The 23,807-nt window shown below is 50.8% G+C and overlaps 1 protein-coding gene across 3 annotated transcripts in view; it reads right to left on the reverse strand.

Moving 5' to 3' along the window:
* The window catches only part of HCN4 (hyperpolarization activated cyclic nucleotide gated potassium channel 4), a 208,905-nt gene that overhangs the window by 139,991 nt on the left and 45,107 nt on the right, over positions 1-23,807 (reverse strand). For all 3 annotated transcript variants that reach the window (XM_005280998.5, XM_065559686.1, XM_065559687.1), the window contains one exon: positions 12,752-13,175. In XM_005280998.5, the coding sequence (XP_005281055.2) occupies positions 12,752-13,175 (424 nt within the window). The remainder of the gene's footprint in view (positions 1-12,751; positions 13,176-23,807) is intronic.

Raw genomic sequence — 23,807 nt, forward strand, 5'->3', positions numbered from 1 at the left:
GTGATGGTGGGTTGAAAGAAGAAAGGCTCTTGGATTTCTGTCGTAAATGCACTATCAGGCCTCACCCCCACGCTGGACATTCAAAGCCCCGGTTGCCCAAAGGATCACGGAGAATGGCCCCAGCCTTTCCTTGTGCCCTCAGGCTATTGCTGTTTGCTCAGAGGGGGGGCGGGGGGCGTATGGGTTGACATGGAAGAGGGAGCTGAGAAAATTCATCTTTCTGAGAGAAGCAGGAGTAAAATGTCATCTTGCAGCCCGGAAAAAGTTACACATTGATTTCTACTTCATATAAATGAGGTTAAGTTGAATGCATTAAGCTGGCAAACTGGATAATTGCATGCCTGAAACTGTCTTCACCACAGCTCTTTCCACAGCTGCACTTAGAAAATAACTTCATTAGTACGGCTCTCGCTCATCAACCCTTCACACTACTCCGCCTCACGTCAGATGCAAAGCCTGCACCCTCTGGGGTGCTTTTCCCCCTTTAACTAACAGAAAGGGGCCGTTTGGCTCTCCCTGTCACGTCTGCATATTGGTGCTGAGATAGAAGTGGGTAACAAATAAATGTGCTCAGGGCTGGAGCTTTCCATCCTCCCTCCCCCCCCCCCCCCACACACAGGGTGTGCTGTGGAGACAGCGCCCCACCGTGGCTGTTCAGAACTTCCAGGAGTGACGTGGGAATTGCTTAGGGCAAAAGATGGCTTGGGAGCACTCTGGAAGATGAGCACCCATGAAGTTTCTTCCTCCTCTAAGCCATCTGCACAAGGTCAAGGGAGGAGGGGCAGCTGGTGCTTTCCTGAGTGGGGAACCCAGCTAATGCACCCAGCAGTGCTCCACAGCCCCATGGGGGACTGACCAGGCCTCAGCCCTTATGTGTGCAGAGAAATGGTTAGCAATGCTGCTGGGCATGCTGCCCAACCAATTACCCCCTGAGCCATCCCTGCAGGTAGGAGGATCCTGGTTCCTCAGCTCAGCTGACACTCCCCTCCCCCACTCCCCCCCACTGCATCTCATACTTGGAGAGGCAGCTCCTGCCCTTAAGGGAGCTCCCTTGCATGGCAGTATACACAGTGCCCTTCCAGATCTCAACTACTCCATGGCCATGCTAGTATCTCAGGTCTGGGGACAAGCAAAAAATGTCAGCAAGGCCTAGGTGTACTCAGCCTTCTTCACTACAGTGGGCGTGAGCTGCAAGAGGTATGCAGCTGCTGTCTAGGTCTAGAGCCCCTGCAGTGATTCAGTGCATTCCACGGGCTACATTACACTCCTTCAAACCAGGAGACCTGGGTTTTTGTTCATTAACCTGTCTCTCCACTGCCCAACCCATCCTCTGTACTGGAATGTATGAAGGGGCCATGCACATGTGCATTACTGTGGAGTCAATTTGGACAGCAGCTAGTGGTGGCTTGTATGCTGAAGGGTCCACCTGGTCTCGTGCCTAGGTAGAACAGGGCTGAGTCACAACATGCATGGCCACACGGCTCGAGGGCAGATGCCCCTTTGCTGAACATATGGCCTAAATCATCACAGGAGGTCATTTTTATTTTTACCGCCCTGTTGAGTGACTCTTCTCTGTCCCGTTCCCATTCATTCCTCAGTGTCCTGTCTGCGGAAAGTAGGTACCCAGTTTTATATACTCTCTTAACCAACATGGTTCCCTGCTGCTATACCCTACTATTATGGCCCCAAACCCCCTAGACTCACACCTGCAACCAGCTGTGGGTGAGGTTCAGTTTCAGAGACAGCTCCTTTCCTGGGGTTGCTTTTTAACCATTTGGCCCTGTGAAATTGTCAGGCAGGTTCCCTGCCTCGTTTGTGGGTTCAACGTCCATCTCTCCCACCAGTCTCATTTGATGATAAAGCAGCAGAGAGGAAACTCTGCTCTCGCCAGCTGTCTCGTTAAGTTCTTTACCTGACATGACTACAATCCATAGAGCCTTCTTGGAAGTGGGTTCACTGTCATTTTATGAGGGCAGCAATTATACTGCTGCCCTTTGTTACGGCTTAGGCAAAATGGATTTATCTGCTATGTGGTGCCAGGCACATCTGGCAGAAACTCTTGACATGTTTGGCTGAGCACGTCGCTCATGCTGCCCAAACACTATAGCATGTATTGCAAGCAGAAGGACCAGGATGGTGGGATCAACCTCCCAGTTTGTAATGAAACCCTCCATCAAAAGGAGCCCATCGGCAGCTGCTAACGTATGTGCTGTACACGTCATTTTAGGCAGCTTAGCCACAGAAGACACAGTCCTGGCTAAGCAGAGGTCTGCACTGATCTTCTTTGGCAGGTTTGCTGTGGCACATGGACTGCTTGAGCTGGTTTGTACCTTACGACAGTTTCCCAATGCCACTGAGAATGGAGACCTTCTAAACTGCCTAGCACATCTGCTAGCACTGGCCTAGCACAGGCCCATGTAGGTCTGAATCTCAGCTGCTTCCATGTATCTCAGCAGATACCCATCAGGCCTTGACCCTCTTGGTCCCTGTGCTCACTGGACTCTCTCTATATTAGTTACGGGGTTACCAGTGGCTCCTCAGCTGCTTTTCCTGCTACACATGGGCTTAATCTGGAATTCAGAACACAAGACACAGCACTGGGATGCTCCAGCAATGCCTCATGTAGCAACATGATGGGAGGTCTCAGTGTGACAAGAGCACCATGGCCCTACATCAGTACAGTAGGTGACTGGCCCATTACCAGGGTATGTAGCATCTATGGGAAGAGTTTATAGCTAGTTCACCTAGCTCCCCCTTATTTACAGGCCTCTTATGAAACCACCATGGTTGGAATCTGAATCTCCCTGTGCCAGACTCCAGCACTTCTTCACCTGAGACCCTGTATTACCATGACATGGCAGCCTGGGGCTAGAATACAACCTAGCAGAAAATTCTACGCAAAAATAACTGTCTGGAAAAAATAGCCACGACTGGGGAGGCATGGACTTCGAACGAGGAGCTGCTGCTGCTGGCTGGGAAATAGATCCAAGCTCTCCAAGAGGAGAGCAGCCTTATCACAGTGCCCAGAATGCACCGGGAAAGGAACGTCATATGGAATAGTCTAGAGTCCTACGGACGGCAAAGTGACAGGCTACAGCAGCCTCTAGATAGCACACGGAGCTGATTCTAGTCATCCTGTCCTTAAATCACAGTGTGTTTGGTGCCGGTGAAAGGTTCCAGTGTGATAGCCCTGATGACTTGCAGGCCAGGCAGAGGCAGGACAAACTTCCCTGTACCCTCTTACCAACATGCTTTCACCCTGCTCTAGAGAGACCACCCTCCAGGACTGAGAGGCTGCCCCTGAATGGGATCTGGGGACCAACGAGGCTAGCTGTGGTGATGGCTTTGTAACAGACACGTGTCTGCCAAAAATTGATCAGAGATAAATACACCTCTACCTCGATATAACGCTGCCCTCGGGAGCCAAAAAATCTTGCCGCTTTATAGGTGAAACCGCGTTATATTGAACTTGCTTTGATCCACCAGAGTGCGCAGCCCCTCCCCCCTGGAGCACTGCTTTACCGCGTTATATCCAAATTCATGTTATATCGGGTCGCGTTATATCGAGGTAGCAGTGTAGTCGAACAGCCATAAGATGGCATATAATGTTCACTCGCTACCAAGCTGGATCTGAACTAGTGACCTAGAGACAAATGGCTCTGCAGCCCCTGGAGCCATCCATTCTCTTTATCATCCTATCTCATTGATAATAAAAACATTTAATATTGCCAGAAAGCAAATGTAAAACTGCTTTTCTCCTCTCTATCCTAACCTCCTCGTCCTTTGCAGCCACACAGCTATTCAAATATTTGCCTTGCTCTTTATAATTCATTACAACCCATTTTTTTATGATATTCACTTTGAAAATTGTGTATTTTCATTGCCCAGGTGGAAAGCTTAATTTGCACTACAGCTACATAACTTCCTGCTGAGGGCAAAATCCAAGACCAGACCTCATTAGCTTTATTACTCTAACAAGGACTCCGCTTAGGTACAGATGTCAATCGCTAGCAGCTACAACCCATTAAGGGAGGTTGTGAGGATGTGTAGGAGCAAAAGGGGTAACATTCACAAGTCAAACAGCAGGTCACCATGTACAGGGATGAAATACTGCCCCACTGAAATGAGTGAGAGTTGGAATTAGTGGGGCCAGGATTTCCTCCGGAGGTAACACATGCCAGGGCTCTTGGTTATTCTATTCAGTGGGAATGCAAGTTACTAGGGCTTCAGCAGGAGTGCTAGAGGCTGCTCCAGTGGCCATTTAAAGAAATGCAGGGGTGTACAGTTGGGAAGCCCACTGTCTAGACTCCCCCCAGTGGATCGGCTTTTGTTCAAAGATCTCAGAGACAGTCCTGGGTCATGCTACAGACTTTCCAGTGGGGGTTTGTCTTGACAGTGAACATTAGAGATTAACAATGCCCTGGAGGTCATTTTCAACACCTAGCACACTGGGGCCCACAAACAATGTTGGGACCTTGAGGATCTACTGTAGTACTATAATTTGACCCATTTGCTCCATCCCTAGTGCAGGACTGCACCCTGCACTACATTCTCTAGAGCAGCACTATGGGGCGGGCCTCCCACTGGAGGCACAGGGATCATAGAATCATGAATCATAGAAAATTAGGGTCGGAAGAGACCTCAGGAGGTCATCTAGTCAAGGGTCATCTGTGTCAAGGGAGGTACAAGCTGTGTGTTTGTTTTTGAAGAGCTCTGGCTGTCAGCTCTGGGTGGCTTGGGCTTGTGCAGAAGGGCCATGCACACCCAGGAGGTGGAGATAAAGAGAACAGCCAGAGCCCTGCCACCCAGGCTTGGGCTCACCCCCCCACCAAACCCTCACCGGAGACAGCCGGAGCTCAGGTTCTCCTTTCCACCCCCACCATTCCCACCAGGAGGCAGCCTGGGCTCGGGCTCTCCTTACCCCCCTCCCTCCTGCAGTCTCTTACCTGGATGCCATGGGACTCTGGCTATCAGCCCAGAGCGGCAAGAGCAGTGCAGAAGTAAGGATGGCAATGGGGCACTAATCTGCTGTGAAAAGTGACATTGACAAATATCACTTTTCACATTAACCACCCTTATTTCTGTGCTGCTGCTGGTGCGGTGCTGCCTTCAGAGCTGGGCACCCAGTCAGCAGCTACTGCTCTCCACTCTTATTCTTTCCTCACAAGCCCATCCCTCCTTTTAATCATGTTTTTTGATTAAATCATGTTTTAATCATGCTTCTCTGAAGTCCCTCAAATGTGCCAACATCTTTCTGGAACTGAGATACCCATAACATTAAGTTACAGACCTTGAGAACTGTATATTCTCCAGGCTAAACCTACACCCCTTACCAGTACTCAGCAGAGGCAGAGGACAAGATCAGCAACCTGTTTGGTAGCACTGGATGGGGAAAGGTTTTTTGTTCCTAGGGAAGTTGTCATTTACATTTTTCTTCAGAAGTTTTCATGATTTTAATTAAAAAAATTCAAAAAATCCCAAACCTGAAATCTTTCCAGTTTTTGGTTTCTGTGGTGGGGCGGCTGCCCCACGCCCGGAGAGGGTGGGCTGCGGCAGGCCTAGGCGCCTGCGTAGACACGCAGCCAATCAGAGAAGGGCTTACAGAGAGCCAATCAGAGGACAGATTGGGGCCAGCCAATCAGGGCCCGGCTCAGCCATATAAAAGACTGCCCAGAGTGAGAGCAGTCAGTCTGTCCCAGGCCTTCAGAGGGGAAGGTCTGTCTCCAGAGCTGGGAGGCCAGTACCACGGACAGCGCAGTGCAGGCCAGCTTGAGAGAGTGGGAGAAGGCCCTACTCTATAGCCTGCCAGGCGGCAGGCCTGGGAGGAGGAGGCCTAGCGCAGAGAAGGGTTGTTGGGGAAGCGGTCCAGAGGAGTAGTCAGAGGAGGAAGGAGAAGGAGAAGGAGGACAGCGAGACTGTCGCCAGAGGGCCTCTGGACCGGGACTCAGAGTAGTGGGCGGGCCTGAGTCCCCCCCCCCCTTTTCCCTTTTGTGTTCTGTGGTGCCCTACGCACAGTCATAGGCCGCAGGGAGCGGCCGGCCAGAACCACGCCAGACCTGGGACTTCAAGGATTGGGTTTGAAGGTGTGGGGCTGTTGATTAACCACACACACACACCCCCGGAAGGGGGTGTGAATCGACAAAGGGACACTGTTGGAGGACAGTGTTCCGGAAGAGGACGCCGTACGTTGGGAGCAATGCAAGTCCGTGCACCTAACAAAGGCGAGACGACAGGCGGGACGCCACCCGAAGAGGGCGCTCTACTGGTTCGAACTAATTCCCCGAGACGACCAGGAGGAGGCGCCGCAGCGGTGAGCTACTACCCTGTCACACGTGGTGGAGAATGCAGGCATAGCGGTCCGCCCCTGATACGAGGGGCCAGCACCAAGACTGTGGACTATTGCCCAGAGCAGTGACTTGTGCAGGCAGGCGGTCGACCCAGATTGCGGGTGCAGACCCGAACCCGCCAGAGGGGTCCAGAGTGTGGGAGTTGAATCGGGAGTACCCTGCTGAACCCCAACATGGAGGCTGAGAAGCTATTACAATGGATGCTAGAAAAGCAACAGGAGCAGTCGGCCCAGCAGCACCAGCAGCAGGTGCAAATGCTGAAGCAAATGACTACCCAACAGCAGCTGCTGATGACTCAGCACCAAGAACATCAGCAGCAGCTCCTCCGGGAGTTGGCCACCCAGCAGCGGGTGCAGCAGGAACATTTGGTGCAACAGACAGCCGCGCTATTTCACCTGGCGGGAGGCACCCCTGCCGCCCCCTTGGGGACCGGACTGGGGGATACCCCAGGGGCACTACCGGTACGCCTCACCAAGATGGGGCCTGAGGACGACCCAGAGGCATTTCTGGTGACATTTGAACGGGTGGCGACTGCTGCCCGGTGGCCCTCAGAACATTGGGCCACGTTGCTAGCCCCTTATTTGACGGGGCAGGTTCAGGCCGCATATCGCAGCCTCGACCCCCGGGAAGCACTCGAGTACGCCCGAGTGAAGGCGGCCATCCTGGACCATACCGGCATTAGCTCGGAGACCTACCGACAACGCCTCCGCAAGGAACGATACCCTCTGGGGGCCCGACCCCGCGCCGTGGCCCAACGCATCCGAGACCACTGCTGGAGGTGGTTGAACCCGGAAGGCCTGACGGGACCCCAGGTGGCGGAGATGGTAGCCTTAGAGCAGTTAACCCAGATCCTACCCCCGGGAGGGAGGGCCTGGGTGCGACGGCATCGACCGGCCACCCTGTCCGCAGCGGTGGCCTTAATGGAGGACTACTTATCGGCCGAAGGGGCGGAGGCGCCACCCCGAGCAGTAGGGAACCTTGGATGCAAGGGCGGGACAAAGAAGGGGAACTCTCGTGGGGCGGGATCCTCCGAACCACTGGCAGGCAACGGCCATGGGCATCCGAGGCCCCCCAACCCCGAACCCTGACCCAGGTTACTACAGATGACGACTCGGAGGGAGCAACAGCCCCAGGAGCGAACAGGCCCCCTCGGAAGAGGCCCAAGCCCGGCCGAGACCCGAGAGAGGTGCTGGGGCTGCGGTCAAGAAGGACATTTCCGGCAAGATTGCCCTTTTATGGACTGCAGCTACGGGCAAGCCTGGGTGGCCGGACGAAGGGCTCGGAAGGGAAGGGTAGGAAAGTTGATAGTCCCTGTCCAGGTTGAAGGGAACCCCACAAACACCCTCGTAGACTCTGGGTGTAGTCAGACCCTCATACGAGAGGGGCTGGTCCCAAATCTTAATCTTTCTGGGGCCCCGATCTACCTACAGTGTGTGCATGGAGACATCCGCCAGTATCCCACAGCCTGGGTTAAGAAGGGAGTAGGCTGCCGAGAGGAGGGTCTCCGGGTGGGAGTGGCCCCCAGGCTGGTCTACCCGGTGGTGTTGGGACGAGATTGGCCCGGATTCGGAGAGGTCCTCCTGAGATATCAGCCGCCCAAGCCCCGACCAGACAGGACTATAGTACCGAGAACGGGGCTGCTCGGGCGCAGGCCAAGGGGTGACCCCGGCGAGGGGACCTCCTCGACTGCAGAGACCCCCGTGAATCATCTTGGAGACGGACCCCGTCCGGTGGAGGACGCCCAAGTAGAGTTGGAGCGTGATGGGGACTTCTTACAGGAGCAACGGGAAGACCCAACCCTAAGCCGAGCCCTGGGAACAAGCCACCAACCCTGCTATTGAGGGGGACGGGACGCTACGGACTCCGCAGGGCCCCCGCTTTGAGGTATGGCAGGACCACTTGTACCGAATAGCGCAGGAACCCCAGACCCGGGAGACGTTCCGCCAGCTGTTAGTCCCCCGGAGACTGCAAGCCGGCCTCCTCCACTTAGCCCACGCGAACCCTTGGGCAGGACACCTGGGGCGCGATAAGACCCTACAGACGGTGGCTCGCTGGTTCTTCTGGCCAGGCATCCACGAGAAGTGGCAGACTTTTGCGCCTCGTGCCCAGAATGCCAGCGAGCCGGACCAAAAGGGGTAGCCCGTGAACCCCTGGTACCCATGCCGGTCGTGGGGGTACCCTGTGAGCGGATTGGGATGGACCTCGTCGGCCCCCTTGAATGAAGTAAGACAGGGAACCGCTTTATACTAGTAGTCGTGGATTATGCAACGCGCTATCCCGAAGCCGTTCCCCTAAAGACAGCAACAGCACCGACCATCGCGAACGAGTTGGTAAAAATCTTCGCCCGGGTTGGGATACCCGGTGAAATATTGACGGATCAGGGCACCAACGTGTCCTCCAAATTAATAGCGGAGCTATGTCGCCTCCTCCGTATACGGACCCTCCAGACATCGGTGTACCATCTTCAGACCAATGGCCTGGTAGAACTGTTTAACGGTACGCTAAAAGCCATGTTACGGAATTTTGTAGAGGAGGACCCCTCGCATTGGGACGCCTTGTTACCGGCCCTGTTATTTGCAATAAGAGAGGTACCACAGGCCTCGACGGGGTTCTCGCCTTTCGAGCTCTTATACGGCAGACAGCCCAGGGGAATACTGGACCTCCTGAAGGAGGAGTGGGAAGCCCAGGAAACGCGGGTCCTTGGAACCACACAATATGTGCTACAACTCCGGAAGCGACTCCAAACATTAGGGGCCTTCGCCCGGGAAAACCTGGAATGGGCCCAGGCATGCCAGGAGCGCCTCTATAATCGCGGGACTAGAGGGAGGAAATTCAGCCCAGGCGATCGGGTGCTACTCTTACTGCCCTCTGCGGAGTCGAAACTCCTAGCCAAATGGCAGGGCCCCTATGAGGTAATCCAACGAGTGGGACCGGTCGATTATGAGGTCAGACTACCTGGGCGACATAAAGAGACTCGTATTTATCATGTTAATCTTCTAAAGGCCTGGAAAACCCGGGAAGCCCTGTTCATCGGCCTGTCCACCCCAGAGTCGGAACTTGGACCCCTAGCAGGAGATCTTCCCGACCCTGGACCGGCTGCGTTGGGGTCAGTCCTAGACCCCAGACAGTGAGGACAACTACAACAGATGGTGGAGGAGTTTTCAGATGTTTTATCTGCCCGCCCGGGCCGGACGACTCTAATGAGTCATCATATTGCCACTGACCCCGGGAAGAGGGTGACAGACAACCATCGACCGTTACCCAAGAAAATGTGAGACACCGTCCGGCAGGAGGTAGAGACGATGTTGGAGATGGGAGTGGTGGAGGAATCGACAAGCGAGTGGCGAAGCACTATCATCTTAGTCCCAAAACCAGATGGGACGACCCGGTTTTGCATCGACTTCAGAAAGGTCAACGCTATCTCTCGTTTCGATGCATATCCAATGCAGAGGGTGGATGAACTGTTGGAGCGCCTCGGGGGAGCCAGGTATCTGTCAACCATAGACCTAACTAAAGGATACTGGCAGATCCCACTTACTCCCAACTCCCGTGAGAAGACGGCCTTCCCCACGCCTTTCGGCCTCTTCCAGTTCGTAACCATGCCATTCGGGTTACATGGAGCGGCAGCCACGTTCCAACGCTTGATGAACAAGGTCCTCCAACCCCACGACCAATACGCGGCGGCGTATATAGACGATATTGTGGTCTACAGCCTCGACTGGGAGAGCCATCTACACCACCTGCCAGAGGTGTTACAGGCCCTCAGAGCGGCCGGCTTAACGGCTAACCCGGCGAAGTGCCACTTGGGCCAAGAAGAAGTGACCTATCTGGGATACACGGTAGGAGGGGGGGAAACTAACGCCCCTGATTAGCAAAATACAAGCCCTCAAAGACGTACCTTTCCCCACAACGAAAAAGCAAGTACGTCAGTTTTTAGGATTAGCTGGGTACTATCGCCGTTTTGTGCCGGATTTCGCGTCTATAGCCGCCCCCTTGTCAGACCTGACAAAGAACTCCCAACCTCGACAGGTACAGTGGTCTGAACAATGCGAGCGAGCCTTTAACACACTAAAAGAACGGCTCACTCAAGAACCGGTCCTACGACACCCCGACTTCACGAAGGAGTTTATACTACAAACAGACGCTTCCGAAGTCTGCCTGGGTGCGGTGCTCTCCCAAGAAGTAGACGGGGAGGAACATCCAGTACTGTATCTAAGTCGGAAGCTGTTCCCCCGGGAAAGACATTTTTCAACGATAGAGAAAGAGGCCCTGGCGGTACGGTGGGCTATCGACGCCCTATGTTACTACCTGCTGGGGAATAGTTTTAAACTAATCACAGATCACACCCCTTTGCGATGGATCCACAGCATGAAGGTCACGAACGCTAGAATTATGCGGTGGTACCTCGCCCTCCAGCCTTACGACTTCCAGGTGTTACACCGACCGGGTAAGGCCCATACTAACACCGATTTCTTCTCCAGACTAGGGGAGGAGGGCGAAGAAATGGACCAAGGAGGGGGATCCGTAGTGTAGGGGGAGGTTTGCGAGGGGGCAGCCAAGCCCCAACCCAACGGCTGGGGCCCCAGACAGGTAGCCCTGACAGCAGAGGATTCGTCCCGCTTGTACGGGGTATGTCCCAAATGCACAGAGAGTGCGAAAGGAGGGAGCGTACCCCAACCTAGGCAGGCAGCCGTGGGAGAAGAACCTATGTGGGAAGCCCCGGTGGAGGACCAGCCCACACTCCTGGAGCCGCCAAGAGCCGCGACTTCCCCAAGTCAAGGGGGAGCCTCACTGTGGGAGGGACCAACAGAGGCGGGGGACCACGAGACCTGTGGGACACTCCAGCAGCCGAACTGCTAGGAAGCAGTCTAAGAGAATTGACGGACTGGTACGTCGGACCCAGTAAGCCTCAGCGTGTTTTGGTAGGACCCCCCCCCCCCCGCTGAGACGGTGACTAGGCCAGATTGCCCTGGGACAAGGGCTAATTTCCTAGACTTAGGCCAGTAGGCCATATCGCCCGGTGAAGAGGGCTAATTTCCTAGACTAAGAGCCGGTAAGCAGGGCCAGCGTGAGACGAAGGCTAAAGTTCCGAGCTCTAGGCCATTAGGCTGGTTAGGACACCCCGGTGTCTGCTTGCTGGCAGATTGTCTGGCTTTCTTTTTCCCCTGAACATGGCGTTTGAGAATTTAGAAAAGCTGGCAGGTTATAAATACATCACCACACTGTTTACTCAAGAGATAATCATGTAATGAATGAAGTTACTTGGATAAACAAGTGCTGCAGGTTCATGAAAACATGTATCTGAGGCCAAGTCCATGTCTGTGCAGGCACCTGCAGAGAGGCTGATACCCCAGGTCAGTGTTTCTCAAATGCAGCCACCTGCAGATTTTTTTGCGGCCACGACAGCCTCTAAAGTATGGATGGAAATTGGGTGGCATTGCCCCCCCCAAATGTATATGTTTATAGTGTTGGGGGGAAGACAATGTAAAGGTTCCACTGCATCCCAAACAGCTTGAGTCACAGCCCACCCCTTACCCTCAGTCTCCCCTCCCAGAAAACAGTGGCCCCTCCCTGCAGCACCCAGCTGTTGCTCCTGAAAAGCTGTTACCAAGGCAGCGAGGTGCCACCAGCAGGGATCGGTGCCCTGCATTCTGGGCAGCGCCTCTGGAGACACGAGGGACCAGTGTGTGTGGGGCCTGCAGCAGTTATCTGTGGAAGCAGCTGCAATGTTCGGTTGCTGGGGCGCTCCTCTGATCAGCTCCCCCACTCCCACCCAGCCAGGGCATGGAAAGCCTGGGACTCCGCAGGCAGCCGGTGAGTTCCCGACCCACCTTCCCCAGGGTGGGCTCTTGCTGAAAAGCCATGGGAGATAGGGACAGAGACAGGTCGGAATTTGGACGTGTATCTGTGCATATTTATTTGTTTTTCCTAAAGTTAATTAAATATTTTAGGAAAGATTGTCAGAGCGGTCCCCAGCAAGAGATGGTGGCCACACTCAGAGTTGAGAGTTTGTTGTGAGAACCCCTGCCCTAGGTTATTTACCTGGTAGTGCTTTCTGGCTCTGAAAGAGCAACAGCAGGCAGACTGGCTATCCATTTCTCCTTGTGGTTACTCTACAATCTCATATATGACGTGCAGTGGGATGACCTGAATTTACTCTCATTTTAAACAGTGAAACATCATCCAACATTACATCATGACCCTTAAAGAGACAATACAGTCTAAAGCAACAGTGCCAAAATTTTGCCAGGTTAAGGGTCCTCCTGGCAACTTGCCAAGAGCCACAGCTAGAACCCAAATCTTCTCCCACTTACAGTAGTGTGAAGTGGGAGGAACTGCGCTCCTGGTGTGAGGAGAAAGGGGCCTCAGGGCCCAAGTGCATATGAAACACAGCCTCTGCTCACCTCTTCCCATTGGTGGATGTAGCGGATGAGCCTTGAGAGCCTCAGCAGGCGCAAAAGGCTGAGGATTTTGGTGAAGCGTACAATGCGCAGAGCCCGGGCAGTCTTGTAAACCTCTGAGTCGATACGGGTCTCCACGATCAGGAAGATGTAGTCCACGGGGATGGAGGAGATAAAATCCACCACGAACCAGCTCTTCAGGTACTTCATCTTAATTCGTTGGGGGTCAAGGATGATCTCGGTGTTATCCTCTATCACGATGCCGGTCCGGAAGTTGAGGACCAGGTCGATGAGGAAGAAGGTGTCTGAGACCACATTGAAAACGATCCATGGGGTGGTGTTCTCGTCCTTGAAGAAAGTGATGCCCACAGGGATAATGATCAGGTTTCCCACCATCAGGAGCAGCATAGTCAGATCCCAGTAGAACCTATACAGTGAGACAGAGACAGGATATCAGCCAAAGGAGGTGCCCCAGGGCAAGAAAGACCAAGTCATCTGCTTTATAAAACTGTACTGTTTTTATTAGCTTCCCCACTCCCTGCCTGCCTGTCAGAGGTACATCTAGGGCACACCAGTGACCACTGTATTTAGGCACTTAATGTAAAGAGGGATATTATGTTGCTGGTATGGTGGATCCTGATGGGGGTATAGGATGCAATGGGGGTGTCCACTCCAAAATCCTGATCAGGGCTTTGGAATAACCCAAAAGACCAAGACATTTACATGGCTGACAAAAACGACCACCGTTCTAACAATAAACAAACACTAAAAAAAAAGCTAATGGAAGGGATACAAACCCTCTCACTTCAGGCATCAGCCAACCTTTGACCTTTGGGAGTCAGAAGGAATGTAGTGCTTCGGGCAGGCTCTCTCAGAACTGCCCACTGCGGGTTTCTTGCACCTGCCCCTGCAGCAGTTGGTGCTGATCACAATCAGAAAGAGGACTCTGCACTAGATGGAGCCTGCTCTGATCCAGTGCAGTATCCCGAGAATTCAGCTTAGATTTTGTACACGCTAGGCACAGTGAGGAGACTGGATTTTGGGAGTTTAGACAGTGCTCCATGGATGCCCATGCAGTGCAGAAATGATCAATACAGCTCATAGTCGCATGCCTGAAGATATGTATTTAATTGTCAAAGTAACCAAGGGAAATATTTCACTGCTGTGCCCTCAAACAAGTCTCTGATACTCTGGTCTTTTCTTTATTGGTCAATCAATATTATCTGAAGGGCTCTCAAAACAGTATTCATTTTATTTTTGGAAAGCACTGTGTGTCTGAGCATAATCCCTGATGTTATAAACCACTCACTGTTTTTTACCAGGTATTAGTATAATAGATAAGTGATCACATGATGCTGCTGCAGCAGCTAATCCAGAGTAAGACAGACAGAAAACCTCACTAGTTCTCAGACTTTGCTGAGGAGTCTCACAAATAACCTAGTAGCCTCACTCCAATCCTCAACAGAGGCTTAACTAGTGGAGACATCGATATAACATGGCCTCATTATCACCAATATTGCATTACTTCTACACAATATACTACAGGGCATTTACTGCTATATTAAGAAGTATCATAAACAATTAAAAATTAAAATGTGCTTGTCAAAGTAAATGAACCAAGTGCACAGGGCAAACTCATCTATCGGCTTTGTTTGCTTACTCACACTGTCACAAGATACTTTATTTATTATTCTTCATTTCCTGAGCACCCAATATATTCTCTGCCATGTAGAGTACAAAGAGGAAGACAAGGTCACCGTCCCAAAAGGCTTACAATAGAAGAGATAAATTCCACTCCTATTTACACCGGGACACTCTTGAGTGGAGCTGCTCTGGATTTTCATTGATGTAACCAAGCACAGAATTTGGTCTGTGAAACAGACATAGCACATGTTTCTTGGCAAATTGACTACACAGCCAAGATGGGTTTGCATCAACCACACCCAACTTTGGGATGCTCAGAATGTAGATCTAGGTAAGAATTTTACTCCTTGAGTCTATCTTGGGCTAGATTCTCAGCTGGTATAAAACAGCGTAGCTCTAGCAAGTTCAATGGAGCTACATCAATTTGTGCACACTGAGGATCTGACCCCCTCATCTTTATTTTGTTAAATTGTCAACAAAACAACAAAAGACTTCTCTGTCTAAATCAATGAACACTGCACTCCCCAAACAGTAAGTATATTGTATAATTGTAAGATATATTTACAGACACACACACACACACACACACACCCCACACACAGAGTGGGGATTTTCAGAAGTATTCAGCATTGGTAATGGATTTCAGTGGGAGCAAAGTTAGGCCAACAGTGAGCACCTCTGAAAATCCCATCAGCTAATTTTATCTTGCTCTTCGATGCATAGGCATTGCCCTGCCACATACCCAGTGCAACTACCTACCTAGCATGCAAGCACAGTAGCTGATGTTAGAAACTAAGTCCTGGTCTACACTACGAGTTTCGGTCGAATTTAGCAGTGTTAATTCGAATTAAGCCTGGACACGTTCACACGACGAAGCCCTTTTTTTCGACTTAAAGGGCCCTTTAAACCGGTTTCTTTACTCCACCTCCGACGAGGGGATTAGTGCTAAAATCGGCCTTTGCGGGTCGGAATTGGGGTAGCGTGGACGGAATTTGACGTTATTGGCCTCCAGGAGCTATCCCACAGTGCTTCATTGTGACCGCTCTGGACAGCGCTCTCAACTCAGATGCACTGACCAGGTAGACAGGAAAAGCCCAGCGAACTTTTGAATTTCATTTCCTGTTTTCCCAGCGAGGAGAGCAAGGTGACCATGCAGAGCTCATCAGCACAGGTAACCATGATGGAGTCCCAGGATCGCAAAAGAGCTCCAGCATGGACCGAACGGGAGGTACGGCATCTGCTCGCCATATGGGGAGATGAATCAGTGCTAGCTGAACTCCATAGCAGTAAATGAAATGGCAAAATATTAGAAAAGGTCTCAAAGGCCATGAAGGACAGAGGCCATAACAGGGATGCACAGCAGTGCCGCGTGAAAATTAAGGAGCTAAGGCAAACCTACCACAAAGCCAGAGAGGTAAACGGAAGGTCCGGGGCAGAGCCGCAAACATTCCGCTTCTACACAGAGCTGCATGCAATCCTAGGGGGTGCAGCCACCACTACCTCAACCGTGTGCTATGACTCCGTCAATGGAGAAACACGCAACAGGGAAGCGGGTTCGGGGTACGAGGAAGATGAGGATGAAGATAATGTAGATAGCTCACAGCAGCAAGGAAGCAGAGAAACCGGTTTCCCCAACAGCCAGGATATGTTTATCACCCTGGACCTGGAACCAGTAACCCCCGAACTCACCCAAGGCGTGCTCCCAGAACCTGAGGGCACACAGGGAACCTCTGGTGAGTGTACCTTTGTAAATATTACACATGGTTTAAAAGCAAGTGTGTTTAATGATTAATGATTAATTTGCTCTGGCAATCACAGCCAGTACAGCTACTGGAAAAGTCTGTTAATGTGTATGGGGATGGAGCGGAAATCCTCCAGGGACATCTCCAGAAAGCTCTCCTTCATGTACTCCCAAAGTCTTTGCAAAAGGTTTCTGGGGAGGGCTGCCTTATCCCGTCTGCCATGGTAGGACACTTTACCACGCCAGGCCAGTAGCACGTAGTCTGGAATCATTGCATAACAAAGCATGGCAGCATAAGGTCCCAGTGTTTGCTGGCATGCAGACAACATCCATTCCATATCTCTCTTTGTTATCCTCAGGAGAGTGATATCATTCACGGTCACCTGGTTGAAATGGGGTGATTTTATTAAGGGGACATTCAGAGGTGCCCGTTCCTGCTTGGCTGAACAGAAATGTTCCCCGCTGTTAGCCACGCAGTAGGGGGGAGGGGTGAAGTGATCATCCCAGAGAATTGGGTGTGTGTGTGGGGGGGGTAGTTGGGTTTGTGCTGCATGTTAACCCGGAAACCTCAGCCCCTCCTTTTACATTGCAAACCCATTTTAAATGGCCAACCCAAGGGGTGCTTGGTATGGGAAATGAGGGCGCTACTGTTTGAAACCATTCCCACATGTTAAGAAGGTTAAAAAAGCCAAAAGACTGTGGCTTACCATGGCTGCCTGCAAGCCGAAATCTGTTGCCTGGCACTGCGTGAGTGATCTCTCACACCAAACCGGCAGGCCCTCAATATAAGAGGAAAAATGCGACCTTGTAACGAAAGCACATGTGCTGTGTAATGTGAACAGCAAAATTTAACGTGAAAGAGTGTACCCATTGTTCTCTAAAATGTGTCTTTTTTAACCACCTCTCCCTTCTCCTCCACCAGCTGCAAATGTTTCTCCTTCACAGAGGCTAGCGAAGATTAGAAGGAGAAAACGGCAGACTAGGGATGACATGTTCTCGGAGCTCCAGATGTCCTCCCACACTGACAGAGCACAGCAGAATGCGTGGAGGCAGTCAATGTCAGACTACAGAAAAGCACAATATGAACGAGAGGAGAGGTGGCGGGCTGAATCGCGGGATGAACAGAGCAAGTGGCGGGCTGAAGATGATAGGTGGCGTCAGCTTGCAGACAGAAGGCAAGAATCGATGCTCCGGCTGCTGGAGCATCAAACTGATATGCTCCAGTGTATGGCTGAGCTGCAGGAAAGGCAGCAGGAGCAGAGACCGCCGCTACAGTCCCTGTGTAACCAACAGCCCTCCTCCCCAAGTTCCATAGCCTCCTCACCCAGACGCCCAAGAACACGGTGGGGGGGCCTCCAGCCACCCAGTCACTCCACCCCAGATGATTGCCCGAGCATCAGAAGGCTGGCCTTCAATAAGAGTTACAGTTTTAAACTGCAGTGTGTTCTTTTCCTTCCCTCCTCCCCCACCCATCCCGGGCTACCTTGGCAATTATCCCCCTAGTTGTGTGATGAATTAATAAAGAATGCATGAATGTGACGTAACAACGACTTTATTGCCTCTGCAAGTGGTGCTCGAAGGGGGGACGGGAGGGTGAGGTGGTTGGTTTACAGGGAAGTAGAGTGAACCGGGTGGGGGGAGGGGCGGAGGGTTCATCAAGGAGAAACAAACAGAAGTTTCACACCGTAGCCCGGGCAGTCACAAAACTCGTTTTCAAAGCTTCTCTGATGCGCACCGCGCCCTGCTGTGCTCTTCTAACCATCCTGGTGTCTGGCTGCACGTAATCAGTGGCCAGGCGATTTGCCTCAACCTCCCACCCCGCCATAAATGTCTCCCCCTTACTCTCACAGATATTGTGGAGCGCACAGCAAGCAGCAATAACAATGGAGATATTCTTTTCGCTGAGGTCTGAGTGAGTCAGTAAGCTGCGTCAGCGCGCTTTTAAACATCCAAATGCACATTCCACCACCATTCGGCACTTGCTCAGCCTGTAGCTGAACAGGTCCTGACTACTGTCCAGGCTGCCTGTGTACGGCTTCATGAGCCATGGCATTAAGGGATAGGCTGGGTCCCCAAGGATAATGATAGGCATTTCAACATCCCCAATGGTTATTTTCTGGTCTGGGAAGAAAGTCCCTTCCTCCAGCTTTCAAAACAGACCAGAGTGCCTGAAGACGCGAGCATCATGTACCTTTCCCGGCCATCCCACGTTGATGTTGGTGAAACGTCCCTTGTGATCCACCAGGGCTTGCAGCAGCATTGAAAAGTACCCCTTGCGGTTTATGTACTCGGTGGCTTGGTGCTCCGGTGACAAGATAGGGATATGGGTTCCGTCTATCGCCCCACCACAGTTTGGGAATCCCATTGCAGCAAAGCCATCCACTATGGCCTGCACGTTTCCCAGAGTCACTACCCTTGATATCACCAGGTCTTTGATTGCCCTGGCAACTTGGATCACAGCAGCCCCCATAGTAGATTTGCCCACTCCAAATTGATTCCCAACTGACCAGTAGCTGTCTGGCGTTGCAAACTTCCACAGGGCTATCGCCACTCGCTTCTCAACTGTGAGGGCTGCTCTCATCCTGGTATTCTGGCGCTTCAGGGCAGGGGAAAGCAAGTGCCCTTATGCATGCGAAAGTTTCGCAGCCACTGGGAATCGTCCCACACCTGCAACACGATGCGGTCCCACCAGTCTGTGCTTGTTTCCCGGGCCCAGAATCGGCGTTCCACGGCATGAACCTGCCCCAGTAACACCATGATTTGCACATTGCTGGGGCCTGTACTTTGTGAGAGGTCTATGTCCATGTCAATTTCCTCATCGCTCTCGTCGCCGCGCTGCAATCGCCTCATCGGCTGGTCCTGGTTTTGCTTTGGCATGTCCTGGCTCTGCATATACTCCAGGACAATGCGCGTGGTGTTCATAGTGCTCATAATTGCCGCGGTGATCTGAGTGGGCTCCATGATCCCAATGCTATGGCATTTGGTCTGAAAAAAGGCGCGAAACTAGTGTCTGACGGACGGAGGGAGGGAGGGGCGAGTGACGACATGGTGTACAGGTACAGGGAATTAAAATCAACAAAGGTGGCTGTGCATCAGGGAGAAACACAAACAACTGGCACACAGAATGGCCCCCCCAAAGATTGAACTCAAAACCCTGGGTTTAGCAGGCTGTTGATTTCACGGAGGGAGGGGGAAGTAAATGAATACAGAGCAAATCTATTTTTTACATCTTAAGCTGGCAGCCGACGGTGCAGCATGACTGATAGCCCTCGGCATCTTCTGGGTGCTTGGCAGAAAATACTGGGCGCTTGGCAGAAAATAGTGTACTACGACTGATAGCCGCCATCATCATTGGGAAGGCAGCAGAATATGACTGGGGGACATACGGAGTTTCAGCCATCATCTGATCGAACCAGTCGTAATACACCATCTACTGCCAAAAGGCAAGGGGCTGCTGCTGTGTAGCAATGCAGTACCACGTCTGCCGGCACCCAGATGACATATGGTGATAGTGAGCTGAGCTGAGCGGGCTCCATGCTTGGCGTGGTATGTTGTCTGCACAGGTAACCCAGGTAAAAAGGCGCGAATCGATTGTCTGCCGTTGCTCTGACGGAGGGGGAGGGGCCTGACGACATGTACCCAGAACCCCCCGCGACACTGTTTTGCATCATTCAGGCATTGGGATCTCAACCCAGAATTCCAATGGGCAGCGGAGACTGCGGGAACTGTGGGATAGCTACCCATAGTGCAACGCTCCGGAAGTCAACGCTAGCCTCGGTACTGTGGACGCGGTCCGCCGACTTAATGCACTTAGAGCATTTTATGTGGGGGGACACACAATCGGCTGTATACAACCGATTTCTATAAAACCGGCTTCTATAAATTCGACCTAATTTCGTAGTGTAGACATACCCTAAGCAACAAAATAAGTCTGTGTGTCTAAGAGCACCATCATGCCATATCGCAATACATGCTAGTACTGAACAAATCCAAGCTGCAAACTTGTTTATTAAGGGCCTGATATGATGACGCAGCTTTCCTATTCAAGTAATTTAGATAATCACACAACAGCATGCAAGTCTGGAAGACATTGGTATATGTGTTCCCAAGAGAAATATCCTTTCAGCCATCTTTAATCTAACTGTTGGAATACAGAGGGAGATGCATACACAGAAGAAGAGCATTATTCCTCTCAGGGCCAGCTCCAGGGTTTTTGCCGCCCCAAGCAGCCCCACACCCCACTCAAAAGAAAAAAGAAAAAAAAAAAGCCGCTATCGCTATCTGCGGCACTTCGGCAGCAATTCAGCGGGAGGTCCTTCACTCCAAGCGGGAGTGAGGGATCCTCCACCGAATTGCTGCCGAATAGCTGGACGTGCCGCCCCCTTCCGGAGTGGCCGCCCCAAGCACCTGCTTGCTAAGCTGGTGCCTAGAGCCGACCTTGATTACTTCCCAAGTTTTAAAGGATGTGGATGAAAGCTAAAGTAGCAGCCAGCCCTGCATACACATAAAGGTGACAGTCGCTTTCTGCAGAGATCTTTTGATTTCTCTGCCTGCCTTTCTCAACATCAGCAGGTGATTTTAGGGTTCAGCAGAGAGTGAGAAACTGATGGCATTGGCTAACTAGTCAGTGTGGGTAGCAGGAAATTTCCCACACACAGGTCGAGCAATATACTTCAACCCTGATTTGCAGAACTCCCTCATATTCTAGTCCACTGTAAATTAATCCAGATACACAGCTCTGCCAGCTCCCTGTGGTCCTGAATACTGCAGTCCCTGCTGCTCCAGTCCTAGTACCCCCTCATAGCTCTGCCAACACAAGTCAGCCTTGACCTGATCAACGGCAGTGCCACTGACATTATAATGCTGAGTTTTGAGTTTTGCACACGCACACAGTCATTTTGTGAGGAGAACAAGCAGAGATTAAGTCATAACATTCATTTCCATGGGTACTTAAAGCAGAGTTTCAGCACAGATTTGGAGAAGTGAGTCAAGACAAATGCCATTGATTCCTCTTGTTCCTGGCATTTAGAAAGTATCACATATGGAATAGAGACGATGAGCATCTATAGCCAATGCACTGACTACTCACTAATGGGTGCCCCAAATGGCGAGCAAATACAACTTTTGGCCTCTATGAAGAAGAAAACTGTGGCTGAAAAGCACCAGGATTTTGGCCTAGACACCATTCCCACACTGCAAAAAGAGGTGCCTAGTGGAATTTGCTAACCAGAATTCCTAGAAGTTATAAAAGCAACAATAAGGAAGCCTCAGCCCACATATATCTAGGTCAAATGCAACACACTGAAGGATCATTAATTTAGTGTCAATGGCTGCTCAGTGATCACAACACCTTGGGGGGTCAAACATCTTCATATCATTTTATATTTGCAGTAAGAAGCCTCTTTTTGCCCTTTCTAAGTTATTGACTGAGATGAATAAAAATGCATGGGACGTTTAGAAGGGCTAGTAGCAATTATTAATAACCATGTGCTGCATTTCTCCAACACCTCCCAAGGATCCCAAAGCGCTTCCCAAACAGTAACAAATTTAGCCTCATAACTCCCCTGAAAGATAGGTAAGGATTATCATCTCTATTTTACAGATGAGGAACTGGAGACATGGTGAAGTTAAGGGATAGTCTAATGGTCACACAGCAAGTCTGTGGCACTGCAGAAAACAGAACTCAAACGACTCGCAGTCTTGTGCTGTGACCACTAGATCTTAAACTTTTCCCATAGTGTGTACTACAACTTATAGAGAGATTGGCTTATGGATGTTTCCCTTCCCATTTCCTGTCTTGCTGACCACAGCTCCCCTCCCATTTCCAAAATCTTACATAGAAAATTAACAGCAAGAATGCATGAGATTTATTTTAGCTGATTTAGTGCTGGTTTTCCTCTTGTTTTGAGCTGCTCAGTCACACTGTCTGACCAGACAATTCTAACATACTTGCTTTTAATACAATATGATCACACACCTTAGAACTGAAAAAAAAAATCATACTGCAGCCCGCACCCTTAACTCTGACCTGCTAATCTGTAATTTAGTTACAACGTTCTATGGATATGCCTATGAAATACGGTGGGCATGTGCATTTCAATCATATTTGTGTGAATTTCTGAATGGCAGTGGGTATTGCGTAGCTGATCTGATTTTTTAGAAGTCACAGTGTAAATACCTAGCAGATGTTAGTTTGTGATTTTTGACCAGCGAGTCAAATCAGCTTTCTGTTCAATACCTAATGTCCACACAGCATACACGCTAGGATTGTAATTTTACAATAACTGACATTAAATTAAATATTGTAGTGTTGGAAGGACAAAGTTCAGAGTGCACGCTGCAGTGGGATTTTCAGTTTTTGGCTGTGTGCATTGAGAGGGGACAGTATTATGGAACAGAAAATTATTGTGTGTCAGAGGGGTATTAGTGTGTTGGTCTGGATCAATATCAGTCTAATGTTTGGAGATTTATATTGTATTGGGCATGAATGCTGCCTTAATTTATGTTCTCCTGGATTTTTAAGTGTTTGCAGTTTCGTAAGAAAAATATACTTAAGCAACAACAAGGAGGAAGGAATGCAAGCCAGAATAGGGAAAGAACAAGTTAAAGAATATTATGATAAGTTAAATGTATTCAAGTAGGCAGGGCCTGATGAAATTCACCCGAGGGTACATAAGGAACTAGCTGAAGCAATCTCAGATTATCTTTGAGAACTCAGAGCACAGGTGATGTCCAGGAGGACTGCAGAAGGGCAAACATAGTGCCGTTTTTTAAAGGGGGGAGAAAAGGAGGACTCGGGGAATTACAGACCAATCAGCCTAACGTCAGTTCTTGGAACAAATGATCAAACAATCAGTTTGTAAGCACCAGAGGATAACAGGGTGATGAGTAATAGCCAACATGGTATTGTCAAGAACAAATCATGCCAAACCAACCTAATTTCCTTCTTTGAGAGGATTACTGGCCTAGTGGATGGTGGGGGGGGAGGGGGGGAAATAAGTAGACATGCCAGATCTTGATTTTAATCAGGCTTTTGACACAGTCCCACATAACATAAGCAAACTAGGGAAATGTGGTCTAGATAAAATTACTATAAGGTAGGTGCACAACTGGTTGAAAAACCACACACTCAGAGAGTAATCATCAATGGCTCACTGTCAGACTGGGAGGATGTATCTAGTGGCATATGTCTATGCTGCAGTTAAAAACCTGCAGCTGGCCTGTGCTAGCTGACTCAGGCTCATGGGGCTTGGGCTAATGAGCTGTTCAACTACAGTGTAGACATTTGGGCTTGGTTGGAACCTGGGTGCTAGGACCCTGCAAGGTGGGAGAGTCCCAGAGCACGGGCTGCAGCCTGAGCTCAAATGTCTACACCACAATTAAACAGCACCTTAGCCTGAGCCCAAATCTGCTGGCACCGGAACTGTGGGTGTCTGGTTCCAGTGTAGACATACCCTCAGGGTTCTGTCCTGGGTCTAGCAGTATTCAACATTCTCGTTAATGAGTCACGGTGGGAATTGTGAAAAAGTTCCTCCTCTATCTTGGTGGGTCCTGCGCTTATTGGCGGATTTTCTTGCCTCAGAGATTCACCATGTGGGTTGGGGAACAGCCCAGAGACTTTCCCCTCTGGGAGAACCCACAGTCCAGGTCAATTGGGAGGTTTGGGGGGAACCC

Source organism: Chrysemys picta, chromosome 10, assembly GCF_011386835.1.
Source record: "Chrysemys picta bellii isolate R12L10 chromosome 10, ASM1138683v2, whole genome shotgun sequence".
Lineage (NCBI taxonomy): Eukaryota > Metazoa > Chordata > Testudines > Emydidae > Chrysemys > Chrysemys picta.